This window comes from Somniosus microcephalus, chromosome 11 (genome assembly GCF_052327205.1).
Source record: "Somniosus microcephalus isolate GS21.2 chromosome 11, FLI_Smic_1.0, whole genome shotgun sequence".
NCBI lineage: Eukaryota > Metazoa > Chordata > Chondrichthyes > Squaliformes > Somniosidae > Somniosus > Somniosus microcephalus.
Genome location: NC_140997.1, coordinates 31,346,169 through 31,369,633, shown reverse-complemented (window position 1 = coordinate 31,369,633; position 23,465 = coordinate 31,346,169). Strand labels below are relative to the sequence as shown.

Here is a 23,465-nt window from a genome sequence, read left to right as displayed (position 1 = left end):
TCTGAATGACCTGAGAATCCATTTACTTAACAATTAGACTTTGTGGCATTAAAGGGAGATAGGCCTATCTTACCAGAAGAATAAAACACTGTGCATTAAATGATGTAACACTCCTTTATTATCCATATAAAACAGTGTCTTATCTGAATTACCACAAGCAACACCACAAAAACGCCACTGTTTATATTGTACAAATGATATGACTATTATTATGGGCCAGAACTTCGGGTCCCCACGGGTGAGTACGCGCTGGGTACTCACGCGTAGGCCCAACGAAATTGCTGGTTTCGTGCATGCACTGCGCATGCGTGGGAAACCGGAACTTCCGTTCCCTTGAAGGAAGGGGTTCACAGGTTGAACGCGTGCGCCGGAGAGGCAGCGCGTACGCTTGGACCTTCCGTTTTTTTTGCAGCTTTCTCCGGGAGGGTAAGTCTCCAGCAGCTACGCTTCCAAAAAGCAGTCGCAAGGCCTGCTTTTAACAAGGTAAGTGGTAAATTAAGTAAAATTAAAACATTTTTTCCACAGGTTTATTATTTTTAAATACTTTAAAGAAAGGTAAGTTTATTTTTAGCCTTGTTAGAAACTGTAATTAATTTTTTCAAAAATTTAAATTATTGTTTAAAATAGTTATTTTATGTAATTTATAGTTATTTTAAAAATGTGATTTAAAAAAAATGTATTTGAAGTTTTAGTTATGTTTTGGGGCTGAATTGTATTCATAGGTTTGACAGGTCTTCCTGTCAAATCTATGAATACAGATTCCCTGCTACCATTGGCTCTCCATGGCCCACGTGATCCCAGGGGACGCTTCGAACTAACTGCACCCCTGGGATACGCAAGCGCTGCGTGCCGGCAGTTGGAGCAGGCCCAGGATCGGAATCCCATGCGGGCCCACAGCACAATGGCCGGCGCGCTAGGTAAGTGCAGGTCGGAGGCTTACACCCGCGGGAAGCCTCCAACCCAAATTTCTGGGCCCATGTATTTCCTGCCCCTCTGGTGTCACACATCCTATGTCACGCTCTAGGATCACACTTTTTTCATTGATTCAAGTGTCAGATTTCCGTAACTATTAGAAGTGACAATTGTCTACTTAAAACCTACCTCTTTGACCAAGCATTTGGTCACCTGTCCTGCTATCTCTTTGTGTGGCTTGATGTCAGATTTTGTCTGATAACATAGTTACATAGAATATACGGCACAGAAACAGGCCATTCAGCCCAACCAGTCCACGCTTATGCTCCACTCAAGTCTTCTCCTGTCCTTCCTTATCTAACTATCAGCTCCTGTGAAGCACCTTGGGATATTTTTACTACATTAAAGGCGCTATATAAATGCAAGCTGTTGTCATTATCTACCTATAACAAATGCAAAAAATGAATCAATCAAATCTATCAAAGGTTTTCAAAATCCTTTTGAATGCAGCAAATCAGAAGTCTGTAGCTGTACAAAAAATTATGAAAATCTACTGATTTTTAAAAAATTAGGCAGATATGATGGAGAATTAGGCAAATATGATGGAGAAACAGACAAAGAGAAAGACACATACAGAGAGAGAAAAACAAATACATACAGAGAGTGGAATATTTATATTTTGTAATATATTGTAAGTGGTTAAAGCATTTGCCTTTTTTATTTAGACCGAGAATTCACATAAATGCTGCTGTGGTATCTAACGTGGTATCTATTGTCTACCTGCAATAGAAAAAGACTTGCATTTCTATAGCGCTTTTCACGACCACCGGACGTCCCAAAGCGCTTTACAGCCAATGAAGTACTTTTTGAAATGTAGTCACTGTTGTAATGTAGGAAACATAAACACTGTTGTAATGTAGGTGAGGAAAGTCCACTTATTTATTTTCCAGGAATCCAATCAAGAAACAATTAGGGACAGATTTTGCTGTTTGATCATTGTGTCCAAATGCTCTATCTGGCGGGGAGGATTGCAACGCTATAAGGAACCAGCCCAATTTTCCATCCATGAATTTAAATTGTCAGGAAGTTAGACGAGCTCCATGACCAGCGTATCATCCTCGCCACCTGATGTTCTTCGATAAATTGCACCTAGGTGATCCAATATGGCCCAGGAACAATAACGGGAAAATCTGCCCCATTTACTCCGCTTCCTCTGGGTAGCTCTCCTACAAACTTCCTAACAAACTCTTTCGCTGAAGGTGTTCACTGTAGCAACCCCCATCATCTCGTAGCAGTCCAACCTCTGACTTTGGGGAGAAGGCAGTGACAGGATACTGAGTTTGGATGATCAGCCATGATCTCATTGAATGGCGGAGCAGGCTCGAGGGGCCGAATGGCCTACTCCTGCTCCTATCTTCTATGTTTCTATGACTCACTGTGAGCAACACCATGAGAGATATGCTAATGTGTGTATGTTTATATTGGAATAGTTTTGTGCCTATCACTTGTCTGTCACACACTAGACTTTTACTTCAGAACATCACACATTGTTCCCTATTCAAAACATTGTTTAAAAAGAAATTGAGGGAAAATACAGTCACTGACCCGGAGCCTAAAATATACAAGCCATGACAACTGTTTGACCGTAGGAGTTTAGAAGTAGCTACAGTTACCTGGCTTTCCCTATTTACACCATTTCCACAAAGGGGGTGATTGAGCAATGACCTACAGCTATAATTATCTCACTTTGCCTCCACTGGTGGGAGGGCGTAATTACAGCATGATAAGTTTTCATAGCATGTTTCATTATAAATGTAGGAATAGCAAGTTATAATGGAAACAGTAGACCCGAACTACATGCAGATGTAAGATTTTTAATATATTTAACAGATAAGTCCATTTGATTTTCAGAGCCTGTGGCCACACTAAAGGATGCTTACTACGATGTGACACTGAAGGAACTAGATCAAGAGTGGAGACAGAAAACTGAGGACTATCTCGAGAAAATTCAGTCTTTTATACCCACAGTAGTTCAGGACACATGGCTACTGCAATCGGTGCAAAGAGTGCTACATATTACCAAGCAAGCGTTTGATTTGGTAAGTGTAATAAATGCTGCACTACAGAGGAAAATACTTGCTGCCACTAATATTTAATTTTGCAATCTAGTTTATTTTATACTGGGGAAATATGTTTTGTTTCTCGGCTCCAGCTGACCTTATTAAGTATGAAAAAAATCATGTTCGGTCTTAAATATTAGAAATCGTGAGATACATCTGTCTCGATTTTCATTTCCATTCCAGTATGATTTGGACAGGTTGGGTGATATGGCAGATGCAGTATAATGTGGATAAATGCGAGGTTATCCACTTTGGTGGCAAAAACAGGAAGGCAGATTATTATCTGAACGGCAATAGATTGGGAGAAGGGGAAGTGCAACGAGACCTGGGTGTCCTTGTGCACCAGTCGCTGAAGGTAAGCATGCAGGTGCAGCAGGTGGTTAAGAAGGCAAATTGGGCTTGTACTCGCTGGAGTTTAGAAGAATGAGAGGGGATCTCATTGAAACTTATAAAATTCTAACAGGACTGGACAGACTAGATGCAGGAAGGATGTTCCTGATGGTCGGGGAGTCCAGAGCCAGGAGACACAGTCTAAGGATAAAGGGTAGGCCATTTAGGACAGAAATGAGGAGGAATTTCTTCACCCAGAGAGTGGTGAACCTGTGGAACTCTCTACCACCGAAGGCGGTGGAGGCCAGTTCATTAAATATATTCAAGAAGGAGTTGGATATATTTCTTAAGGCTAAAGAGATCAAGGGGTATGGGGAGAAAGCAGGGACCGGGTACTGAATTTGGATGATCAGCCATGATCGCATTGAATGGCGGAGCAGGCTCGAGGGGCCGAATGGCCTACTCCTGCTCCTATCTTCTATGTTTCAAATGGTATGTTGGCCTTCGTAGCGAGAGGGTTCGAGTACAGGAACAAGGATGTCTTGCTGCAGTTGTACAGGGCCTTGGTGAGACCACATCTGGAGTATTGTGTGCAGTTTTGGTTGCCTTATCTGAGGAAGGATGTTCTTGCCATGGAGGGAGTGCAGCGAAGATTCACCAGACTGATACCTGGGATGGCAGGAATGACGTATGAGGAGAGATTGGGTCGATTAGGCTTATACTCGCTGGAGTTTAGAAGAATGAGAGGGGATCTCATTGAAACTTATAAAATTCTAACAGGACTAGACAGACTAGATGCAGGAAGGATGTTCCCGATGGCGGGGGAGTCCAGAACCAGGGGTCACAGTCTAAGGATTAGGGGTAAGCCATTTAGGACAGAGATGAGGAGGAATTTCTTCACCCAGAGAGTGGTGAACCTGTGGAATTCTCTACCACAGAAGGCAGTTGAGGCCAATTCATTAAATATATTCAAGAAGGAGTTAGATACATTTCTTAAGGCTAAAGGGATCAAGGGATATGGGGAGAAGGCAGGGACAGGGTACTGAATTTGGATGATCAGCCATGATCTCATTGAATGGCAGGAGCAGAATGGCCTACTCCTGCTCCTATCTTCTATGTTTCTATGTTTCAATAGAGAGATGTGCAATGGACGGCTGAATCGATATTGCCCGTTTTACACTATCGCCCAAAGTCAAAATTAACCCCACTGTGTGTATTTAGTTGGTCTGCGTAGGGATGATTTGTAAATACATTTAGAAGTAAATCTGGTAGCGGCAGAACTTGAGCACTTTGACTCCTGTCCCAGGGGCATATATTCAAATTCCAACCATGACTGCTATTCAAGCTTGACTGCAACAAATTTTAGACTTCTTTCTGTTTATGAACTAAGTCAGTGTTGAACAGTACAGTAAAACTGGATCAATAAAAGGCATTTTCTAGTATTGAACAAAATTGGCAAAAGGGTTATTGTAGTTCCTGAGCTTTCTAATATATTCAATATAGATAATAAATTGAAATAGAATTTTTTTTTGAACACTTTACTTTCCTTGTTCTTGGTTGTTAGTTCTAACTATCAAATAGCTCATATTTGCAGTATCTCTATTTCATTAATCGTTTATCTTCATCTTTCTGTTCCATTTTTACCATTGTCGACCTGCATCTGATATTACTCCATTACATATGAAGGTAACACTTTTCCCCATATCCGAACAGGCAACACAACAAACATTGAAGTGGGTCGAGGCAAGAATCTCCAAAGCCACAAGCAAGATCCAAAAGCCACTTGCAAATCTCTACAAACACTCAGCAGAGTAAGTGCCAAGCTATTAAATATTATGCATTTGTAACTATATTTCAGTTGCGTTAACAGTGACATTTTATGTGTTTTCCAAAAGATCATTATGTCAACCGTTGTAAATTGGTAGCACCCTAGCCTCTGAGTCAGAAGGTTCTGGGTACAAGACCCATTGCAGAGACTTGAGCACATAATGTAGGCTGTCACTTAAGTGCAGTGCTGAAGGAGTGCTGCACTGTCTGAGGTGCTGTCTTTTGGATGAGATGTTAAAACAAGGCCATATCCATACTGTGGGCTGTACTGGAACGATGGTAGCATGGATTGAAGAGCATTTTACAATTATTAGAGGAACTGGTGTCGGCTTTGCATTCGCACAGGTTATTGGAATTTTCATCTCCTGCTGTATATAAAGAAGCTTCAAGATATATCTTTTGAAAGTCACCAGACTGATTCTTGGGATGGCAGGACTGTCGTATGAGGAGAGGTTGGGCCGACCAGGCCTGCATTCACTAGAGTTTAGAAGAATGAGAGGGGATCTCATTGAAACGTACAAAATTCTGACAGGGCTAGACAGACTGGATGCAGGGAGGATGTTTCCCCTGGCTGGGGGGTCTAGAACGAGGGATCACAGTCTCCAGATATGGGGTAGGACATTTAGGACTGAGATGAGGAGAAATTTCTTCACTCAGAGGGTGGTGAACCTGTGGAATTCTCTACCACAGAAGGCTGTGGAGGCCAAGTCACTATTTAAGAAGGAGATAGATAGATTTCTAGACACAAAAGGCATCAAGGGGTATGGGGAGTGAGCGGGAATATGGTATTGAGATAGAGGATCAGCCATGATCGTATTGAATGGCGGAGCAGGCTCGAATAGCCTACTCCTGCTCCTATTTGCCTATGTTTCTAAGATAACCATATACCAGGTTACTAATGCAAATTTTACAGATCATTAGTACTGAACGATCTGGATTTCTTAAACATCTCAAGGTCGATGGATAAGGTCCCAGGCATTATTCAAAGTAGAGCAGGGGAGTTCTCCTAGTGTTCTGGCCAACATTAATCCATCAAAGAACACCTAAAAACAGACGATCTGGTCATTTCACTCATTTCTGTTTGTACGGCCTTGCTGCGTGAAAATTGCCTGCCATATTTGCCGACACTACAATGGTGGCTATACTTCAAAAGTATTTCACAGGCTCTGAAGCACTTTGGGACATTAGGAGGCTGTAAATGATGCTATATAAATGCAGGTACTTTCAATATTACTGGCATTCAACAAGCCATAAAAGTAACATTTGAAAAGCTCATTTTCGGACTAGTTAATAAACATTTATTGCCACATTGCAGTTAAATTAGATTCAGTAGACTCAATAAAGTACTGATAGCTTTCATTCTTCATGTGTAATGAACCTATTTTGCAGAGATTGCTCTGTCACTGTGAATGTGCCGTTGTTGCCTATGGGGGAGCAGTTGCTTGATGTGGCTAATATTACCAACTACCTTGTTGAAACCAAGCTGATAAAGGCCCTCAGGAGCCTGTACAACATAAACCCAGTAGCAGAATATTACAGACTAAAACGCAGGATGATGGACAGCCCGTTTGAACGTAAGTTTTTGCCTACTTAACAGGCAACAGTCAGTGGACTTCAAAATAACTCATTATGTGAAGCACTCTGAGAATTTTCTAAGTGATACGCTATATAAATGCATTCTTATTATGAATTACTTACTCAACAAAAATGGATTTGTTTCGAAGTGTCTAATAGCATGCCAGCATGATGTGTGGGTGACTGTGGGATTCGGATACCTGCATTTGCACCTCTCAAAACGTAACACTTTTTCACTGATTTTCAGGTACTCACAAGTACAAACGTTTTTAAAGAAAACACAAATGGCACTAATTCACGGTCGCTTGACATGTCCGTGGAGGTTCTCCCGATGTACTGACGCAACTTCGGCTGAACCCCTGGGGAAATGCTAAAAATGACCACTTATGCCATTTCTCGAGAGTTTCCGCTGCTCTTACACTGAAGTTACAGCAGTGAGAAATTCTACCCTAGTATTTTTATATTTGAAGAAAAATGTGAAAAACATCAAAAATCTACCAATGGTAAACTGTCTCTCAAAGAAATACTCTGAGTTCGATTTACAAAAGGAAAACCTAACAGTTACCAAAATTGAATTTAGAAAGAACTTCAAATGTGTTTTACCAGTAAAACGTTTTTTCAGAAAGAAATTGCAAATTGATTAAATAGCTCCTGCCATTGGGTCTGTCTTTAGAGAATTATTCTGAAGATTTTCTTGTTCCAGCGCCTACCCGTATTGGATCACCTGGTGTTTCCATTGAACAGAACAACAGGTGTGCTTCCTTACAGGCGTAAAATCTGCCCGCCAAATTTTCTGCTAGGCCCCAGATCATCCAGTACAACCAGGAACATACAAGAAGCAGGAAATCTGCCCCATTGCATTAAAATACTTTCTGATGATGTGGCAGCACCTTATAGAAACATAGACATAGACAAATAGGAGCAGGAGTAGGCCATTCGGCCCTTCGAGCCTGCTCCGCCATTCAATATGATCATGGCTGATCCTCTATCTCAATACCATATTCCCGCTCTCTCCCCCTTATGATTGTTTCCTACCTGACAGAGTCTCTTACAGTTGGTGGCACAAGAGGTAACTTATGTTATCTGGTTGTGGTTATCCATCCGTAGCAACACTGAATTTAGAAAAACAAGCGTTAGAATTATGACAGACGCATGATATTTGACAAATTGACCAATTTACGGCAGCATATAATAGCGGTGAGCAAAACTAGTCTATTTTCTCATGGATTAATCTGATCTGATCTAAACTGACCCAAATTCATAAACCCCATTTCCAGAAGCAGGTCTTGCCCCTATTTTATTTTCCTACTTCTTACATCTTATCCATACTGTGTCTCACTTCCCAATTCAATCCCACAGCCTTTCCCGATCACAAGTTCTGTTCTAATGTCCGAGCTAGTCTCTTTCACCTTATTCTGGGTACAGTCTGACCCAGTCCATGATTCTTGTTAACATCCTCTGATCAAGTCCACGATTCTTGTTAACATCCTCTGATCAAGTCCATGATTCTTGTTAACATCCTATGATCAAGTCCACGATTCTTGTTAACATCCTATGATCAAGTCCATGATTCTTGTTAACATCCTCTGATCAAGTCCATGATTCTTGTTAACATCTTTTAATTTGAAACAATTCTGAAGAACAAACTCTGCAAAGCCTGTAGGGAGAAAGGTCAGGGGATCTGAGTACAAGAACATCCAAAAACACACCAAGAGGGGAAAAGATTAATTTGGAAATGAAAATAGCTACAGACGCTACATATAACAGCAAGAGATTTTTTTTCTAGTTATGTAACAGCAAGAAAGTGGTCAGGAAAGAAGTGAGAACCATAAAGGATGCAAATACGGATAAAACTGATGGCCTAAAGAGAATAGTTAAATAACAGAAAAAGCTAGAGTAAACCTATTATTGCCACTGCACACTATGAAGTACGAGCGATGATCTTAGCCTCCAGACTAGATACTGTCATCTGTGGGCTGGCCTGTCCAGAGCAAACAGGTTTTATGTAGAGCTGCCTCTCCAGGGCCAACACCAGGTGACTGTGGTACACCTACCCTGGTACTCTTCTTGGATGCAACAAAGATATTTGACTGAGTTCAACTGCACATTCCTCCTAAAAACACTGGAAAGAATGGCTTTGGCATCACATTCAGGAACTGGATTACAATCCTCTATTAACACTCCCCATCTCCTGTGTGATGGAGAAGGCGAGAGGAAGGAGGTAAGGAGATAGGGGGGGGGACGTGTGGGAAGAGGTAAGGAGGAGGAGAAAGAGGAGAGGAGGTGGAAGGGAGAGAAGGCAAAGGAGGAGGCAGGGAGGAAATCCATTGCGTGGCTGGGCTATCTTCTAGATATTTCTGCTCCTTGGGAGGAAGGATGCTCAGTACTGGGAAGGATTGTGGGGTGGGTAAATCCAATGGGAAGTTGGGGAATGATACCAATATTTAAACTCCATGTGAGGTAAGATTTAATGTGGGCTTGCATTCCAATATGGAATTTCTGATCATTGTGGGAATGGGATTGAGGATAAATGTTTGCTCCAAACTCATTATTTTTGTTCATAGTTTGGCTTATTTTCGGATTGAAATCCAATCCGGCAATCTCTGCTCAGTGGAGGGAGGGGATGGAGGATCAATGCGGACCTGTGTCTAAATCTCCACTCGGTGGAGCGGGAGGAAGTCTCCGTCCCATTCTAAAGGTTTCTATTCCATGGGGGTGTTGGGGTATGATTGTGATTTTTGATGTGTAATCCAAGAATGACTGCTCAATGGCCAGGAAGGGTGGGGGTGGGAGGGGAGTGGGGAACAGGGTTGCATTTTTGTTTGCTATGCAATTCAGGGAGTAGATATTTGTCATGACCCAGTGATCTGGCAGAACCTGCCTGCTTTTCATTCCATTCAAATCTTAATGTCTCAAGTCACTTTGAAGTAACAATCAATGAAGTGAACTAAAAGTCAGACATTATGCTAAAATTGTTACAGTGCCCTGGTGAGACCAAACCTTGAATATTGTCAAGTTTTGGTCAATAAGACACAAGGGAATCACTGTAGCCCTGGAGGCAGTGCAGACAACAGCAATAAATAACGGAGAGGGTTGATGAGGGTAGTGCGGTTGATGTTGTGTATATAGATTTTCAAAAGGCATTTGACAAAGTACTACTTAATAGACTTGTTAGCAAAATTAAAGCCCATGGGATTAAAGGGACAGTGGCAACATGGATACGAAATTGGCTAAGTGACAGGAAACAGAGAGTAGTGGTGAAAGGTTGTTTTTCAGACTGGAGGAAGGTATACAGTGGTGTTCCCCAGAGGTCGGTTCTAGGACCACTGCTTTTCTTGATATATATTAATGACTTGGACTTGGGCGTACAGGGCACAAGTTCAAAATTTGCAGATGACACAAAACTTGGAAGTATAGTGAACAGTGAGGAGGATAGTGATAGACTTCAAGAGGACATAGGCAGGCTGGTGGAATGGATGGACACGTGGAAGATGAAATTTAATGCAGAAAAGTGCAAAGTGATACATTTTGGTAGAAAGAATGAGGAGGGGCAATATAAACTAAAGGGTACAACCCTAAAGGGGGTGCATGAACAGAGAGACCTAGAGGTATATGGGCACAAATCGTTGAAGATGGCAGGGAAGGTTGAGAAAGCCGTTAAAAAGGCTTACAGAATCCTGAGCTTCATAAATAGAGGTATAGAGAACTAAAGCATGGAAATTATGATGACCCTGTTTAAAACACTGGTTCGACCTCAACTGGAGTACTGTGTCCAATTCTGGGCACCGCACTTTAGGAAGGATGTGACGGCCTTAGAGAAGGTGCAGTAAAGATTTACGAGAATGATTCCAGAGTTGAGGGGCTTCAGTTACGTGGATAGACTGGAGAAGCTGGGGTTGTTCTCCTTAGAGCAGAGAAGATTGAGAGGAGATTTAATAGAGGTGTTCAAAGTCATGAGGGGTCTGGACAGAGTAGGTAGAGAGAAACTGTTCCCATTGGCAGAGGGTTCGAGAACCAGAGGACACAGATTTAAGGTGATTGGCAAAAGAACCAAAGGCAACATAAGAAAAAACTTTTTTACGCAGCAAGTGTCATAGTGTCATAGAGTCATATGACACAGAAGGAGGCCATTCAGACCATCGAGTCCGTGCCGGCTCTCTGTCGAGCAATCCAGTCAGTCCCATTCCCCCGCTCTATCCCTGTAGCCCTGCAAGTTTATTTCCCTCAAGTGCCTATCCAGTCTCCCCTTGAAAACATTGAGTGTCTCTGCTTCCACCACTCCTGTCAGCAGCAAGTACCAGGTCATCACCACTTACTACATAAAAAAGTTTTCCCTCACACCCCCCCCCCGTATCTCTTGCCCAAATATTAAACCTCTGTCCCCTGTCCTTGTACCTTCAACTAGTGGGAACAGCCTTACCCTGTATAGCCTATCCAAACCCATCATAATCTTGTACACCTCTATCAAATCACCCCTCAACCTCCTTTGCTCTAATGAAAACAAATCCAGCTTCTCCAACCTGTCCTTGTAGCTAAGATCCCCTGTGCACCCTCTCAAGGGCCTTCACATCCTTCCTAAAATGTGGTGACCAAAACCGGATGCAATACTCCAGTTGTGGCCTAACCAGCGCTTTATAAAGGTTCAGCATAACTTCTCTACTTTTGTACTCAATACCTCAGTTTATGAAGCCCAAGATCCCATATGCTTTGTTAACCACTCTCTCAATATGTCCTGCCACCTTCAGGGACCTATGCACATTAACTCCCAGGTCCCTCTGTCCCTGCACACTCTTTAAAACTGTGCCATTAAGTGTATATTGCCTCTTCCTGTTCTTTCTGCCAAAATGCATCACCTCACACTTCTCTGTATTAAATTCCATCTGCCACTTGTCTGCCCATTCTGCTAGTCTTTCTATGTCCTTTTGCAGTCGATTGGTACCATCCTCACTGTTTGCCACACCCCCAAGTTTGGTGTAATTGGCAAATTTAGAAATTCTCCTCTGTATTCCAATATCCAGGTCATTTATATATATATCAAAAAAAGCAGTGGCCCCAGCACTGACCCTTGGGGAACACCACTGTCTACCATCCTCCAGTCTGAAAAATAGCCATTTACAACAACTTGCTGTTTTTTGTCCTTAAGCCAATTCTTTATCCAAGCTGCCACTGACCCACCTATTCCATGAGCCTCAATTTTGTTAACCAGCCTTCTATGTGGTACTTTGTCAAATGCCTTCCAAAAATCCATGTGGTTAGGATCTGGAATGCACTGCCTGAAAGGGTGGTGGAGACAGACTCAATCACGGCTTTCAAAAGGGAGTTGGGTAAGTACCTGAAGGAAAAAAAAATTCCAGGACTACGGGGAAAGGGTGGGGAAGTGGGACTAGCTGAGGTGCTCTTGCAGAGAGCTGGCACGGGCTCAACGGGCCGAATGGCCTTCTTCCGTGCTGTAACCATTCTATGAGTTGTTATGATCTGGAATGCATGACCTGAAAGGGTGGTGGAAGCCGATTAATTAATAACTTTCAAAAAGGAATTGGATAAATACTTGGAAAGGAATCATTTGCATGTCTATGGAAAAAGAACAGGAGAGTGAAACTAATTGGATAACTCTTTCAAAGAGCAGGCATAGGCACGATGGGCCAAATGGCCTCCTTCTGTGCTGTATCATTGTATGATTCTAAGGCTGATCCCCTGTGTCAGAATACTGAGCTGTGAAGGAAGACGAGAGAAACTGGAGCTGATTAGCCTTGATAAAATTAGGGAAGTGATAACAATTGGAAGCTCCACTATAAAGTAAGTCTGGGTACATAGCGGGAAGCAGTGCGCTCCAGGCTGCGTGCGGGCAGCCATTTTTCAAATAAAATTTAGGAGGGGATGGAGAGATGTAGTGAGAAGTAACAGGACAGGTGAGAATTGGAGTCGAGATAGTGAGGCTGAATGGGATAGCCAACAGTCAGCCCAGTTAGTGAGATGGTAGAGGTTCGAGTGTGAACGGCATTTTTTTTAATGAAAATATTAAAAATATAAATGGCAGCACTCCCTCCATTGGTACTTGAAAATTGCGTTGGGGTCCTACAAATGGCGCAGGACACTGATAAGAATACTAAAAGTAGCCTCCTGCCTGAAACATGTTGGAAATCATGGTAGCAGGAGCAGGAATCGGGCAGTCAGTGCTGCGCCGTGATTTACAGAGCTCTACTACCCCATTCCTGCCCAGCGTAGGCCTTGAAAATTGCCCCCAACGAATGTATGGGCAATGGGGGACAGAGCACTGACAGCGGCAACTGGGCTGGGAGTGGGAAAGAGTAACACACACACAGGCCATGAGCCAACGCTAAGAGCAGTGGTGCTGGTATTGAGAGCGGGGAGCCGAAAGATGGGGGCAGGGCCACCGTCCAGCAGGGACTAATCAGCAATGGGAAGAGCTTTGGGGTGGTGAGTCGGGCCAGAGGATACTGAGGAGAACCTGGACGGAGGAGTTGAGAGAACAAGTGGCAAGTTTTCTTTAATAAACTATTACCAGATGCAGCAGGCAGCTCAAGGCTTGGTGGCAAAGTCTGCTGAAATAGGAAACAGAATGGGTTCCGAAGGACAGCTTCGGTGATGAGCTACAAAGAAGTAAATGAAAAATCTATCCATCCATTATTAACATACCTACTAAGAATTAAAATACCTCCTAGAAGAAATAAAGTTACCATCTAAAATTACAAACCTAGAGAGAAGACGGAGAGAGTGAGGGTTGAATGTAAAGATTCCGTGCTACAGTACCTGGTGGTCAGAATGTGGAACATCACCGATCGTCACACACAGTCACATTCCATTGAAAAGTCCTATTAAGCCAATGTAGCCATCACATGGAAAGGATTCAATGGAATGTGGCAGGACTGAGGAATAAAAACAGACAGTGGAGCCTGTAGAAACAGACACTCCCAAAAAATGAACACCTGCAAAAAACAAACACTTATTGAGAGTCCCAAATAACTTGCATGGTAAAATATACAAGAGGCACTCTGAAATCACAGACTCTCGCAAATTACAACCTACGACAGCCTTCAATGCACCAAGCCCTTTTACAACTTAAACCACAGGACACGCAAGCGGGTTTTGTGAAAGGAATGACTTTTTTGGAATGGGGAGCTCTTTACCCAGCATCCACAGCGGCAGCGAAACCGCTCTATCTCTGGGATTGAATGCTTGCGTGGCTCTATCCCAGGGATCGAGCGGTTTCTCTGCCGTTGTGGATGCTGGGTAAAGAACTCCCCATTTTACTGAAGTTTTTTTTACAGTACCTGTATATACAATGACCATTTAAAAAATAAGGGCACCTGCAAAAAAAGGATTTAGGGCTGATGTCAATGAGAATTTTTTCACACGAAGAGTAATTAACACTTGGGTAGATATAGAGGCGAAGACCTAAGCGTTATTCAAGAGCTGTGTGATGAGGAACTTGGATTTTCATTGAGGAGACGGGACTACAACTTTTGGGGTTGTAGTCCCGCCTCCGTCGAGTTGTAGCCAACCCACGCGATTTTGACTTGATTGACCTTGTTGAGCCCGCCCAGCGGGCTCAGCAGGCCAATTAAGGGCCACCCGGCAACAGGTGACGTCACAGATTGACATTTCATCTGTCAAGACCTTTTGACAGATGAAATATCAGCGTTTCACAGCTGTTTGAAGCTGTCAAACACTGACAATCTGTACTACAAGTTAATTCCTTCCTCTCGGGATGATTTAGAGATCTCCCCAGAACAGAAAGCTGAATGCTGCAACTTTTGACAGATCGCGGCCATTCTGCTTTCTGTGCCGGTGAGATGAAGGACTCCCAAGACCTGAAGGAAGGAAGGCTGTAAAGGTAAGTAAAACTTCTTTAAACACTTTAAACACACCAAACACACTTACCTCTGCACTCATGCACCCATCACTCACCTGAACACTGACATTTCGACCCCTCCAAGCCCTTCAGCCCGACAGCCCACCTCGCTAACTTGGCGTGGTTTGGAGCCGTCGGGAATCCCACACTTCAGGGATAAAAATAGGATTAGGCTAAAAACTGCCTGTTAACTACCTGTTAACAGGCAGTTAATTGGCACTAATCCCCTTCCCGCGTCAGGGAGGCGGGTCTCAGTGCGGGTCGGGTACCCGCCTCCTTTGAAACTGGCATGGAGGCGGGATGGGTTCGTGCCCCCCAATTTCGGGATTTTAACCCCCCACACGCCTCCAATCCCGCCTCCACGGCCCAATGAAAATCCTGCCCGCAGTCTTTTCTATCTGGACGGCTGAGCTAAAGTGGGCATATTTATCTTGTGATTCTCACTAATATAATCTCCCAAGCAGTGGCAGAACGTCAGTGTTACACCATATGGGCATTCAGTCTTATGAAAGTAACACACCACATGCTAGCTAATTTATTATTCTGAAGTATTTTTTAACATTGGGCTAGAATGCAAAACATAACTGGTAAAATCCAGTTTTCACTTGTTTGCAAACCAATCTTGGCAACAGTGTTCATTGCACGGCACCAAAGGGGAAAGATGTTCTGTACTTATTTGAAATCTGTTTTTAATTTAAAAGTAATCTAAATGTGAATGTTTATATTTGGGGCAATACGTTATGAAATCTTGAAACTCTTTCTTTAAATGTTCCATAGATCAAGCCCTACTCATTGGAAGCAAACATTATGTGACATTTGATGGGAAGATGTATGATTTTGCCAGCAAGTGCAGTTTTATTTTAGCTAAAGATTTCCAGAAGAACACATTCACGGTGTTACTGAACCACGAGAGTGATGGCAGGAACTCCCTCCATGTGGAAATGAATCAGACCACCATTGATATCTACCCAGGAGTAAAGGTAAAAACACACCTGCTTTCAAGTTCAGGCTAACCTAGCTGCTCTCTTCCCCATCACACCCATACCGATGTACATCAACTTCTGCTTGGAGTAAGAATCATTTAAGATGAAACAACCTGGAAAGGATGTAATGGTTGACAAATATATCCAGTGGTTGTCTTTATAAATGATGTTCAGAAGGTCAAAGCCTGTCTCAGGGAAGCTGTCTTTTGTTTACTGAGTGATATTTAAAGGGAGCACTGGATGTCACTGTTAATGTTACTCTTAATCCAAAGTTTTCAAAGTTGCTTAATCCCAATTGAATCATTGCAAAAATGCTTCCCGTGCAGTTTTATTGAAACTGCTTCATTCGACCGACTGGAAACTCAATTTTTCTTCAGTAAAAAATTATTTGAGTTGAAGGCGTAGAATGTGGGGCTTTTAACATTTTTCCGACTGCTTTGTTCTTTAAAGTTGTGTCTGTGCAGTCACTTTATTCTGTTCCTCTAACCATAAAAATGATGTAAATCCCCTGTACCATTAAGCAGTTATGCTGACTGATTATAAGAATACATGCTGCTGCAAATACATTTTTAAAACAGCAGAGATATGTAAGCCAGTGTCCAATCTCATTCTTTATTTAATTCTCGGCTTTTATTGAACGTAAGTAGATTTCCAACTTGCCACCCAGGCGTATAACTGGGGTTGTGGATTGGCACAGCAATGCCAGTTTTACACTCGAGAGGCAAGTTGAAAATCTATCCCATGATGGCAATATTTGTGAATTGGCACGGATACAATCAATTCATGTGGAAGTTTGGATCTTATCTGGCTTACCTTTTAATACCCACTGGTTATAGAAACATAGAAACTAGGAGTAGGCCATTCGGCCCCTCGAGCCTGCTCCGCCATTCAACGAGATCATGGCTGATCATCCAAACCCTAGCACCCGGTCCCTACACCGACAGCCATCCCACCCAAGCCCTATCCCCGTAACCCCACATATTTAATCCCCCCTAACACTAAGGGCCAATTTTTTTATCATGGCCAATCAACCTAACCCGCACATCTTTGGACTGTGGGAGGAAACCGGAGCACCCGGAGGAAACCCACGCAAACACGGGGAGAATGTGCAAACTCCACACAGACAGTCACCCGAGGCCGGATTTGAACCCGGGTCCGTGGCGCTGCGAGGCAACAGTGCTAACCACTATGCCACCGTGCTTCTTCTGAGCTTTTTAGTGTCTCAACCTATTTTGTTTATTAAAAAGAAATAGAATAATTAGATAATACAATAAAATAATAAAAATATAAAACAAGTTGTTTTCCATAGGTTGAGGAGAACTGCAAAGCCAGTGAACTGCCTTTGGTGAAGAATGGAGTGACAGTCAAAAAGGATCTTAATGAAGTCAAGGTGTCAAATCAAAATGGAGTTACTGTATCGTGTGATATGCAACATGAAATCTGCAGTCTAACTCTCCCTGGGTGGTACCATGGTTAGTGCAAGGAATATTCACACTTAAAGTTGTAACCATAGTGTAAGTGTGCTTTGCCCATTTAAAGGGGAACCCCACCCTGTTTGAAAATGATGGAACTTTAAATAGTTTACTTATAAACACAAACCTCTGCCAAGTATTTAGAAACAGATGGCAATGTCTTCTATTACTAGGTTATGTCATCTGATACTGTTTATAGATGAAAATATTAAACGTTATTTTAATATCCTGCTTAATATTTTTACATTATCTGCTATGCTAGTCCTTAATTTTTGTTTGTTTTTAAAATGTCTTTCCTGCAATCCTCAATTTGCTCTTATACTCACTGTAATTATCCTCCTTTTGTGATTCTCTTTTAGAATCTAGTTATTTGGACAAATAATATTTATTTTTATACTTAATAGCCTTTGCATGCATTTTTATTATATATTAACCCTTAACAGCATAAATTGTGATTAAATGACAAGATCATAATGAATTCTTTCGCCTAGATGTTACCCAGTGAAATACTATCATGTTGAAGCCTTCATTTAAAAAATAATGCCTAAAAATTACACTGTGTGATATCATCATATGAACACTTAATGCATTTGTATCAAATTCCTCTGTGTTTCTTTTACACAGATTAATGCCTCTGTTAAAATAGAGGAGAAAGGAATTTGATATCAATACATTAAGTGTCTGTACAATAATATCGTTCAGTGTAATCTCCAAATAATTTTAGTCTTTTATTAAAGGATCAATTTGTCCACTGCGCTTTCTAAAAGTAAGTGAGGCAAGGGAGTGGCTGGTGAAGTCCAGGCTGCATTTGTCTTGGGCAGCCAGGTCAGGGCGGTGGACAGGAGAGTGCAGCGGGAGTAGAGGCTGCTGCAGAGTAAGAGGGAGTGAATGACGATGCCCAGGGCCTGGATTCTGAGAGTTGTAGTCTGGTTGCTTGATTATATAATGTCATCCTCTCCTTCTAATTGTACTCCTTCTGCCTGTGTTGTTTTGGAGGCTGGGCAGCACAGTGGCCCATGATGGACATTTGGCTCAAACTATTAGCCTCAGCTGGGTGGGCTGAGCTGGGCTGGCAAGACAGGTAAAGGTGTACGTGAGGCTGTCAGTGTTGGTGAGGCCCAGTCAGGTGTGTTTGGAATGTGCGAGGGTGGCATGTGTTCTTAGAGTGACTGGAAGATGGGGCGGGTAAGCTTATGGGTTAATTTTCTGAATTGTTGAACTTTTATTGTTTTTATGTTATAAATTTTATTTTTAGGGGCATGTAGTGAGGTGGGTGGGGAGTTGTTTTGGTATATATCTAGGGGAGAATGTTTGATTGAGTAGATTTTTGGTTGAATTATAATTGGGTAGAGTTTGTTTTTTGATGGAATGGGATTAGAGAGAAAATGTATGTGACTGCTTGTTATGCAATGTGTTCTTTGGAAAAATCGAATCGCTCTCATTGGCTGATGCATAGCAGCAAATTTCTAAAATGAACCGTTGCAGAAATGTTCTGATTATAAGACAGTAGTATTTACTCTGCTATGAGCCAAAGGTTTTATGTAATATAATAGTAGAAAATAACCAATTGAAAAGGAGAAAAACAGAGACCAAAACACTTAACCAATAAAGAAGAAAATTGGCCAATGTCTCGGCAGCTCCACAATCACGAAATAGATGGCAGACTCAATGCATAGGATATACACAGAAAATGTTATCGTATAAGATTTAACCGCTCTTGTCCACTATTTGTGCATTGTATTCGAAGAAGCTTGGCATCATCACAGCCTGTGCTGTGTAGCAGTGCTGTAAAACTTTCCAGAAATGTTTGGCTCATAACAGAACAAATATTGTTTTCATGGTCCAAAAATCTCTGGAAAGTTTTATCGTAAAGTTGTAGAGTTTTGCTGCACCAGCCAATTGCACTGATTTCATCTTTCCCAGAAGGCACTGAACAACAGGAAGCAGTCATAGACTAGATCCCTGGTGATGGAAGATGCAAGGGACAAGATGGGTTTTTGTGCAACATGGAATCCAGAACATTTGGCAGAGGGTCCTGCTTGTTAATAAAATATTTCTAATTTTAAAAAGGGTGGAATCTCCTTTCCGGATGTTTAGCTTCCTGTGACTGCATAGTTTCAGATGTGATTTAAAATTAATATCCAAGTCATTGTATTTACTGTTTATATGTAAAATCTTGGTGGCTATTTGAATGTTTTTTATCTGGATTAAGACTGGAACTCCTCTAAAGGGAGCATCAACTTGCATTTATATAGAGCCTTTGATATAGTAAAAGGTCCCATGGTGCTGCACAGGAGCGTTATCAGACAAAATTTGACACCGAGCCACATAAGGAAATATCAGGACAGGTGGCCAAAAGCTTGGTCAAAGAGGTATATTTTAAGGAGTGTCTTAAAGGAGGAGAGAGGTGGAGAGGTTTAAGGAGGGAATTCCAGAGCTTAGGGCCTAAACAGCTAAAGGCTGCCAGTGGTGGGGCAAAGGAAATCGGGGATGCACGAGAGGCCAGAATTGGAGGAATGCAGAGTTCTCGGAGAGTTGTAGGACTGGAGGAGGTTACAGGGATAGAGGGGTAGAATAAGCAAACCCCCTTAGGTCATAGTGATAAATATACCACTTAATGTGGTACAGAGCTGGCCAGGACAGGGTAGGCCCCCCTGCACTAGGTAAATCAAAAATAGTCAAGGTTCCCAGTCCTGGCAACAATCCAGTAGTTCATGCTGTAAAGTGCATGTGTAGACATTGGATGGGGACAGGATTGCGCCCATTTGTAATGCCTCTCACCATCGAATTGGTTGCTGGAACTCAATGTCTAGGCCTACACATGGTCACTTGGGCAAGGTACCAGAGGGTTGCTCATGTCTAAGGAAGCATAGACCCAACAAAAGTGAATGTCGGCGTTCAGGAGAGATGGGTAGAAAATCGGGGCAGAAAATAACTGAAGCAAAAATCAGCCAGAGAAATAGACCAAATGACGTATGCCATTTTGCGACACAGTAAATTACATCATCATAACAAACAGCAAAGTTATAGCAATGACTTTTATTGTTAATGGTGCCTCTTTTTAATAATTTGACAGTCTCTTGTTGTATAAGAGTGCCAATAACAATAGCAATTGCAAAAATGCTTACATCAAAATAGATATGTAACGCCAACTGAAAGAAATGACTAAACAGAGTTTATTATACAGGTTTTTACTTGTTATTTGTAGGTATGTCAGCTGGTCTGTTCGGAACTAATGATAATGAAGCTGGAAATGAGTTCACGCTACCCAACCACTCACAGACTGAGAATGTGCAAGAGTTTGCACAGAAGTGGCAGGTAAAGTATTGATTCCAGCACGCTGGGGGAGCGGGCAGGTTACCGTCACTGCATGCTTTCTAATAACAAACTACAATCCTTATGAAATACAGATCTGAGACACCTCCACAGCCAATGATGGAATTGTTATGTTAATATTAATGTGAAAAACTGAGAAGATGCCTATTGTCAAAGTGAATTTAATATTAAGCTCAAGTTGAATAAATATTAATTGTTGTTGAGATAAAATATAAACGATTGTGTTCAAAAGTATATTAGAATAAGCATGTTATGCAAAGACAAAGACCTCTCTATTCAGATTTTACAAATGTTAATCATTTTCCTACCTAAGCTCGTGTCATTCTTACATTAATAACTCAATTGAGAGCCATTTAACTTACTAGAGTGTTGACTACAGCCAGGATATTAAACCCAGAATGAAACATGTTCCTGCACAGTATTGATGGCTGCTCTATGAATTATTGATCCTTCAGCTGAAACCATCTGGTTTACTGTGATGGCCAAATGGATCTGAAATTTTGTATTTATATTATGTAATATTTTCAAATATGCTATAACATACATATAGACTTTTCATAAAGCACATGAGTAGATTACACTAAATGTATCCATTACTTTTTATTTTATGGGTATTGTGGGATCTGTGGGCAGCCTGGTTCCACGTACACTAACCATTTTCCAGACTGGTTTTTTTTGCCCTGCAGTGCCTGCAGGGAGATGTTTTCCTCATCAAGCTTTGGAGTCATAGCGCCAATTTGAACTCTCAGCGGGAAGGCATCGGGAGCAGATGCCAATCCCGCATGGGAGTGTGTGTTGGAAGCCAATCAAATTTTAACTGCCGGGCCTCAGTTGAATCCCGCCGGTCAACTGGCTAGCCATTTCTAGCAGAAAGCAGCAGCAGGGAGGTGGGATGAAAATCTGGTAGGCTGCCCACCAGCATCGGGAAAAAAAACACACAGGCAGCAAGATAAATCCCAGGGGTATGTTTGCAGGGTCTTGCGGATTAGGAGAGTGAGCCCAAAGCAGTGAGGCCTGGCCTTTCCTTGTGGGGCCTGAAGGAGCATTCTTGTTCCTCAAGGCCCAACAAGATACCCTGAAGGTATCTACAGCAGACCTGATTTCATAAGGTGCATTCCATGTTACCTTAGTGGCCATGGGAACCAATTTGCATTTACTAACGGGACTCATGTCGAAGCTTGGTGGGAAGCTCATCTGCTCTATTTTAATTGCTCCCCCACACCTTTCCTGCCGATTGAGGAGATTTAAAATTCCCCCTTTAGAATTTTACAGTACAAGAAGATGGCCATTTGGTGCATTGTGCCTGTGCCAGCTCTCTGATAGGCTGTCCATTTAGTCCCGCTTCCTTGCCCTTTCCCCATTCCTTTTATTTTTATTTTTGAAATGTTTATCCATTCCTTTCTTTAAAGCTATTATAGATTCTCTTGCACCACTGTTTCTGGCTGCGATTTTATCGGCACTGAGAGGGCGGGTTTGGAGGTGGGTCAAAGGTTAAAATCCTTTTGATTGACGGCGGGTTCCAATCCCACCTCCAAACAATTTTCCCAAGTGTCGGGTCCCCGATTTGCACATGGACCCGACACCTAGTGGCGGGAAGAGGATTAAAGCTAATTACCTGCCTGTTAACAGGTAGTTGATAGTAGTTGACAGGCTATTTTTAAATTTTGACGCTTCTGCCTCGGGTTTCCCGATGTCCCGACACCACGCCAGGTAAGTGTGGCGTGTTGTGAGTCTGGTGTAATGTTTCTGGATTGATGACAGCTGCAGAAGTGGTGTGAAGGATCCAATGGTGCACTGGTGAATCTCAGAGGTAAGAAAATGTTGGGAAATTAATTTTTAATGCATTTACACATTTCTTTAGGTAACAAGTTCTGAAATCCATGTCCAATGCCATTTCATTGGGAGAACCTCTCTCACCAGTGACAGATCGCTTCTGTCACCTCACCTGCAGCTGCCATCTATTCCAGCCACTGGAGGGAGTCACTGGAGAGCCTGGGTGCAAGAGCTCATCTTTGTACAGTGATTGTCAGTGTTTGCAGCACCTCAGTGCTGTCAAACACTGAGAAATCAGCTGCCAAAAAAATATTGTGCGTGGTCCCTTTTAAGAAAACCGGCAGATGACATGTCATCAAATGACGTCATCTGACCGGCTTCCTCTTAATTGGCCGGCAAGCCTGCAAGGTCAATCAACGTAAAATCACGTCCGTGGGCCGGATGCAGTTGGGGGCGGGACTGGAAGCCGGAAACCACCTGACCCGCACCCAACCCGTCTCCAATGAAAAAATCGCGGCCGTTGTTACATTTCAAAATGTTCTAACCATTTCTGAAAATGTGAGTTAGATTTAACGTTGGGTTTATTTTTAGGCAAAATGGTATTCTCACAAGGTTAAAAAGGCTCCTGGATGAAATGTGGTTAATATGCTAATTGGAAGTCATTTTCCCCAAGACTAAAAATAAGCAGTTCATTAGTTTGTCTAGATAATCGGAAAAAAGCCTCACACTCAATGTTGAAAAACTCTAAAAGACCAAAGGGGAGATGGTAGGCAAATTTCTTTTTTACATCGAGTTTATCAGCACATGGAATGCACCTCCTTATGAAATCAGGTCTGCTGTAGGTACCTTCTTGGCTTCAGTGGTGTCAGTTACTCCCTGTCAATGGTCTAAGCATCTTATTTTTATGGGAGTTGACTCATGTTGCCCTGTATCTACTTGTACATTAGCATAACTTGGAAGTGTAACAATAGCATCCCACAGTGATCCGGATATTCGTATCTTTCTCTCTATTTCTTCAATCTCTCCAAAGAGGGACCGAGCTATCATTAAGTGAGGCATCGCTTGATTGTTAAAGTGAACATACAAAACAATAGTTATGATCAGATTTGCTTAGTTCAATTGGTAAAACTCATCTTTATGTAATAATATAAAAATAATAAATATACTACACTAACCCACATTCGTGGGTTGTGTTAATTAACAAACAGAAAACCTCCTCTCTCTTGTCGCCTGTCTTTTACTGTGCCTGCATAGCATCCAATTA

General features: G+C 42.2%; 1 protein-coding gene across 1 annotated transcript in view; it reads left to right on the top strand.

Moving 5' to 3' along the window:
• apoltp (apolipoprotein lipid transfer particle homolog) overlaps positions 1–23,465 on the top strand; it is a 433,926-nt gene that overhangs the window by 383,657 nt on the left and 26,804 nt on the right. Inside the window, exons 65-70 of the mRNA XM_086000433.1 lie at positions 2,824–3,011; positions 5,076–5,173; positions 6,579–6,763; positions 15,415–15,617; positions 16,930–17,092; positions 20,301–20,410. Coding sequence (XP_085856559.1) covers positions 2,824–3,011; positions 5,076–5,173; positions 6,579–6,763; positions 15,415–15,617; positions 16,930–17,092; positions 20,301–20,410 — 947 coding nt within the window. The remainder of the gene's footprint in view (positions 1–2,823; positions 3,012–5,075; positions 5,174–6,578; positions 6,764–15,414; positions 15,618–16,929; positions 17,093–20,300; positions 20,411–23,465) is intronic.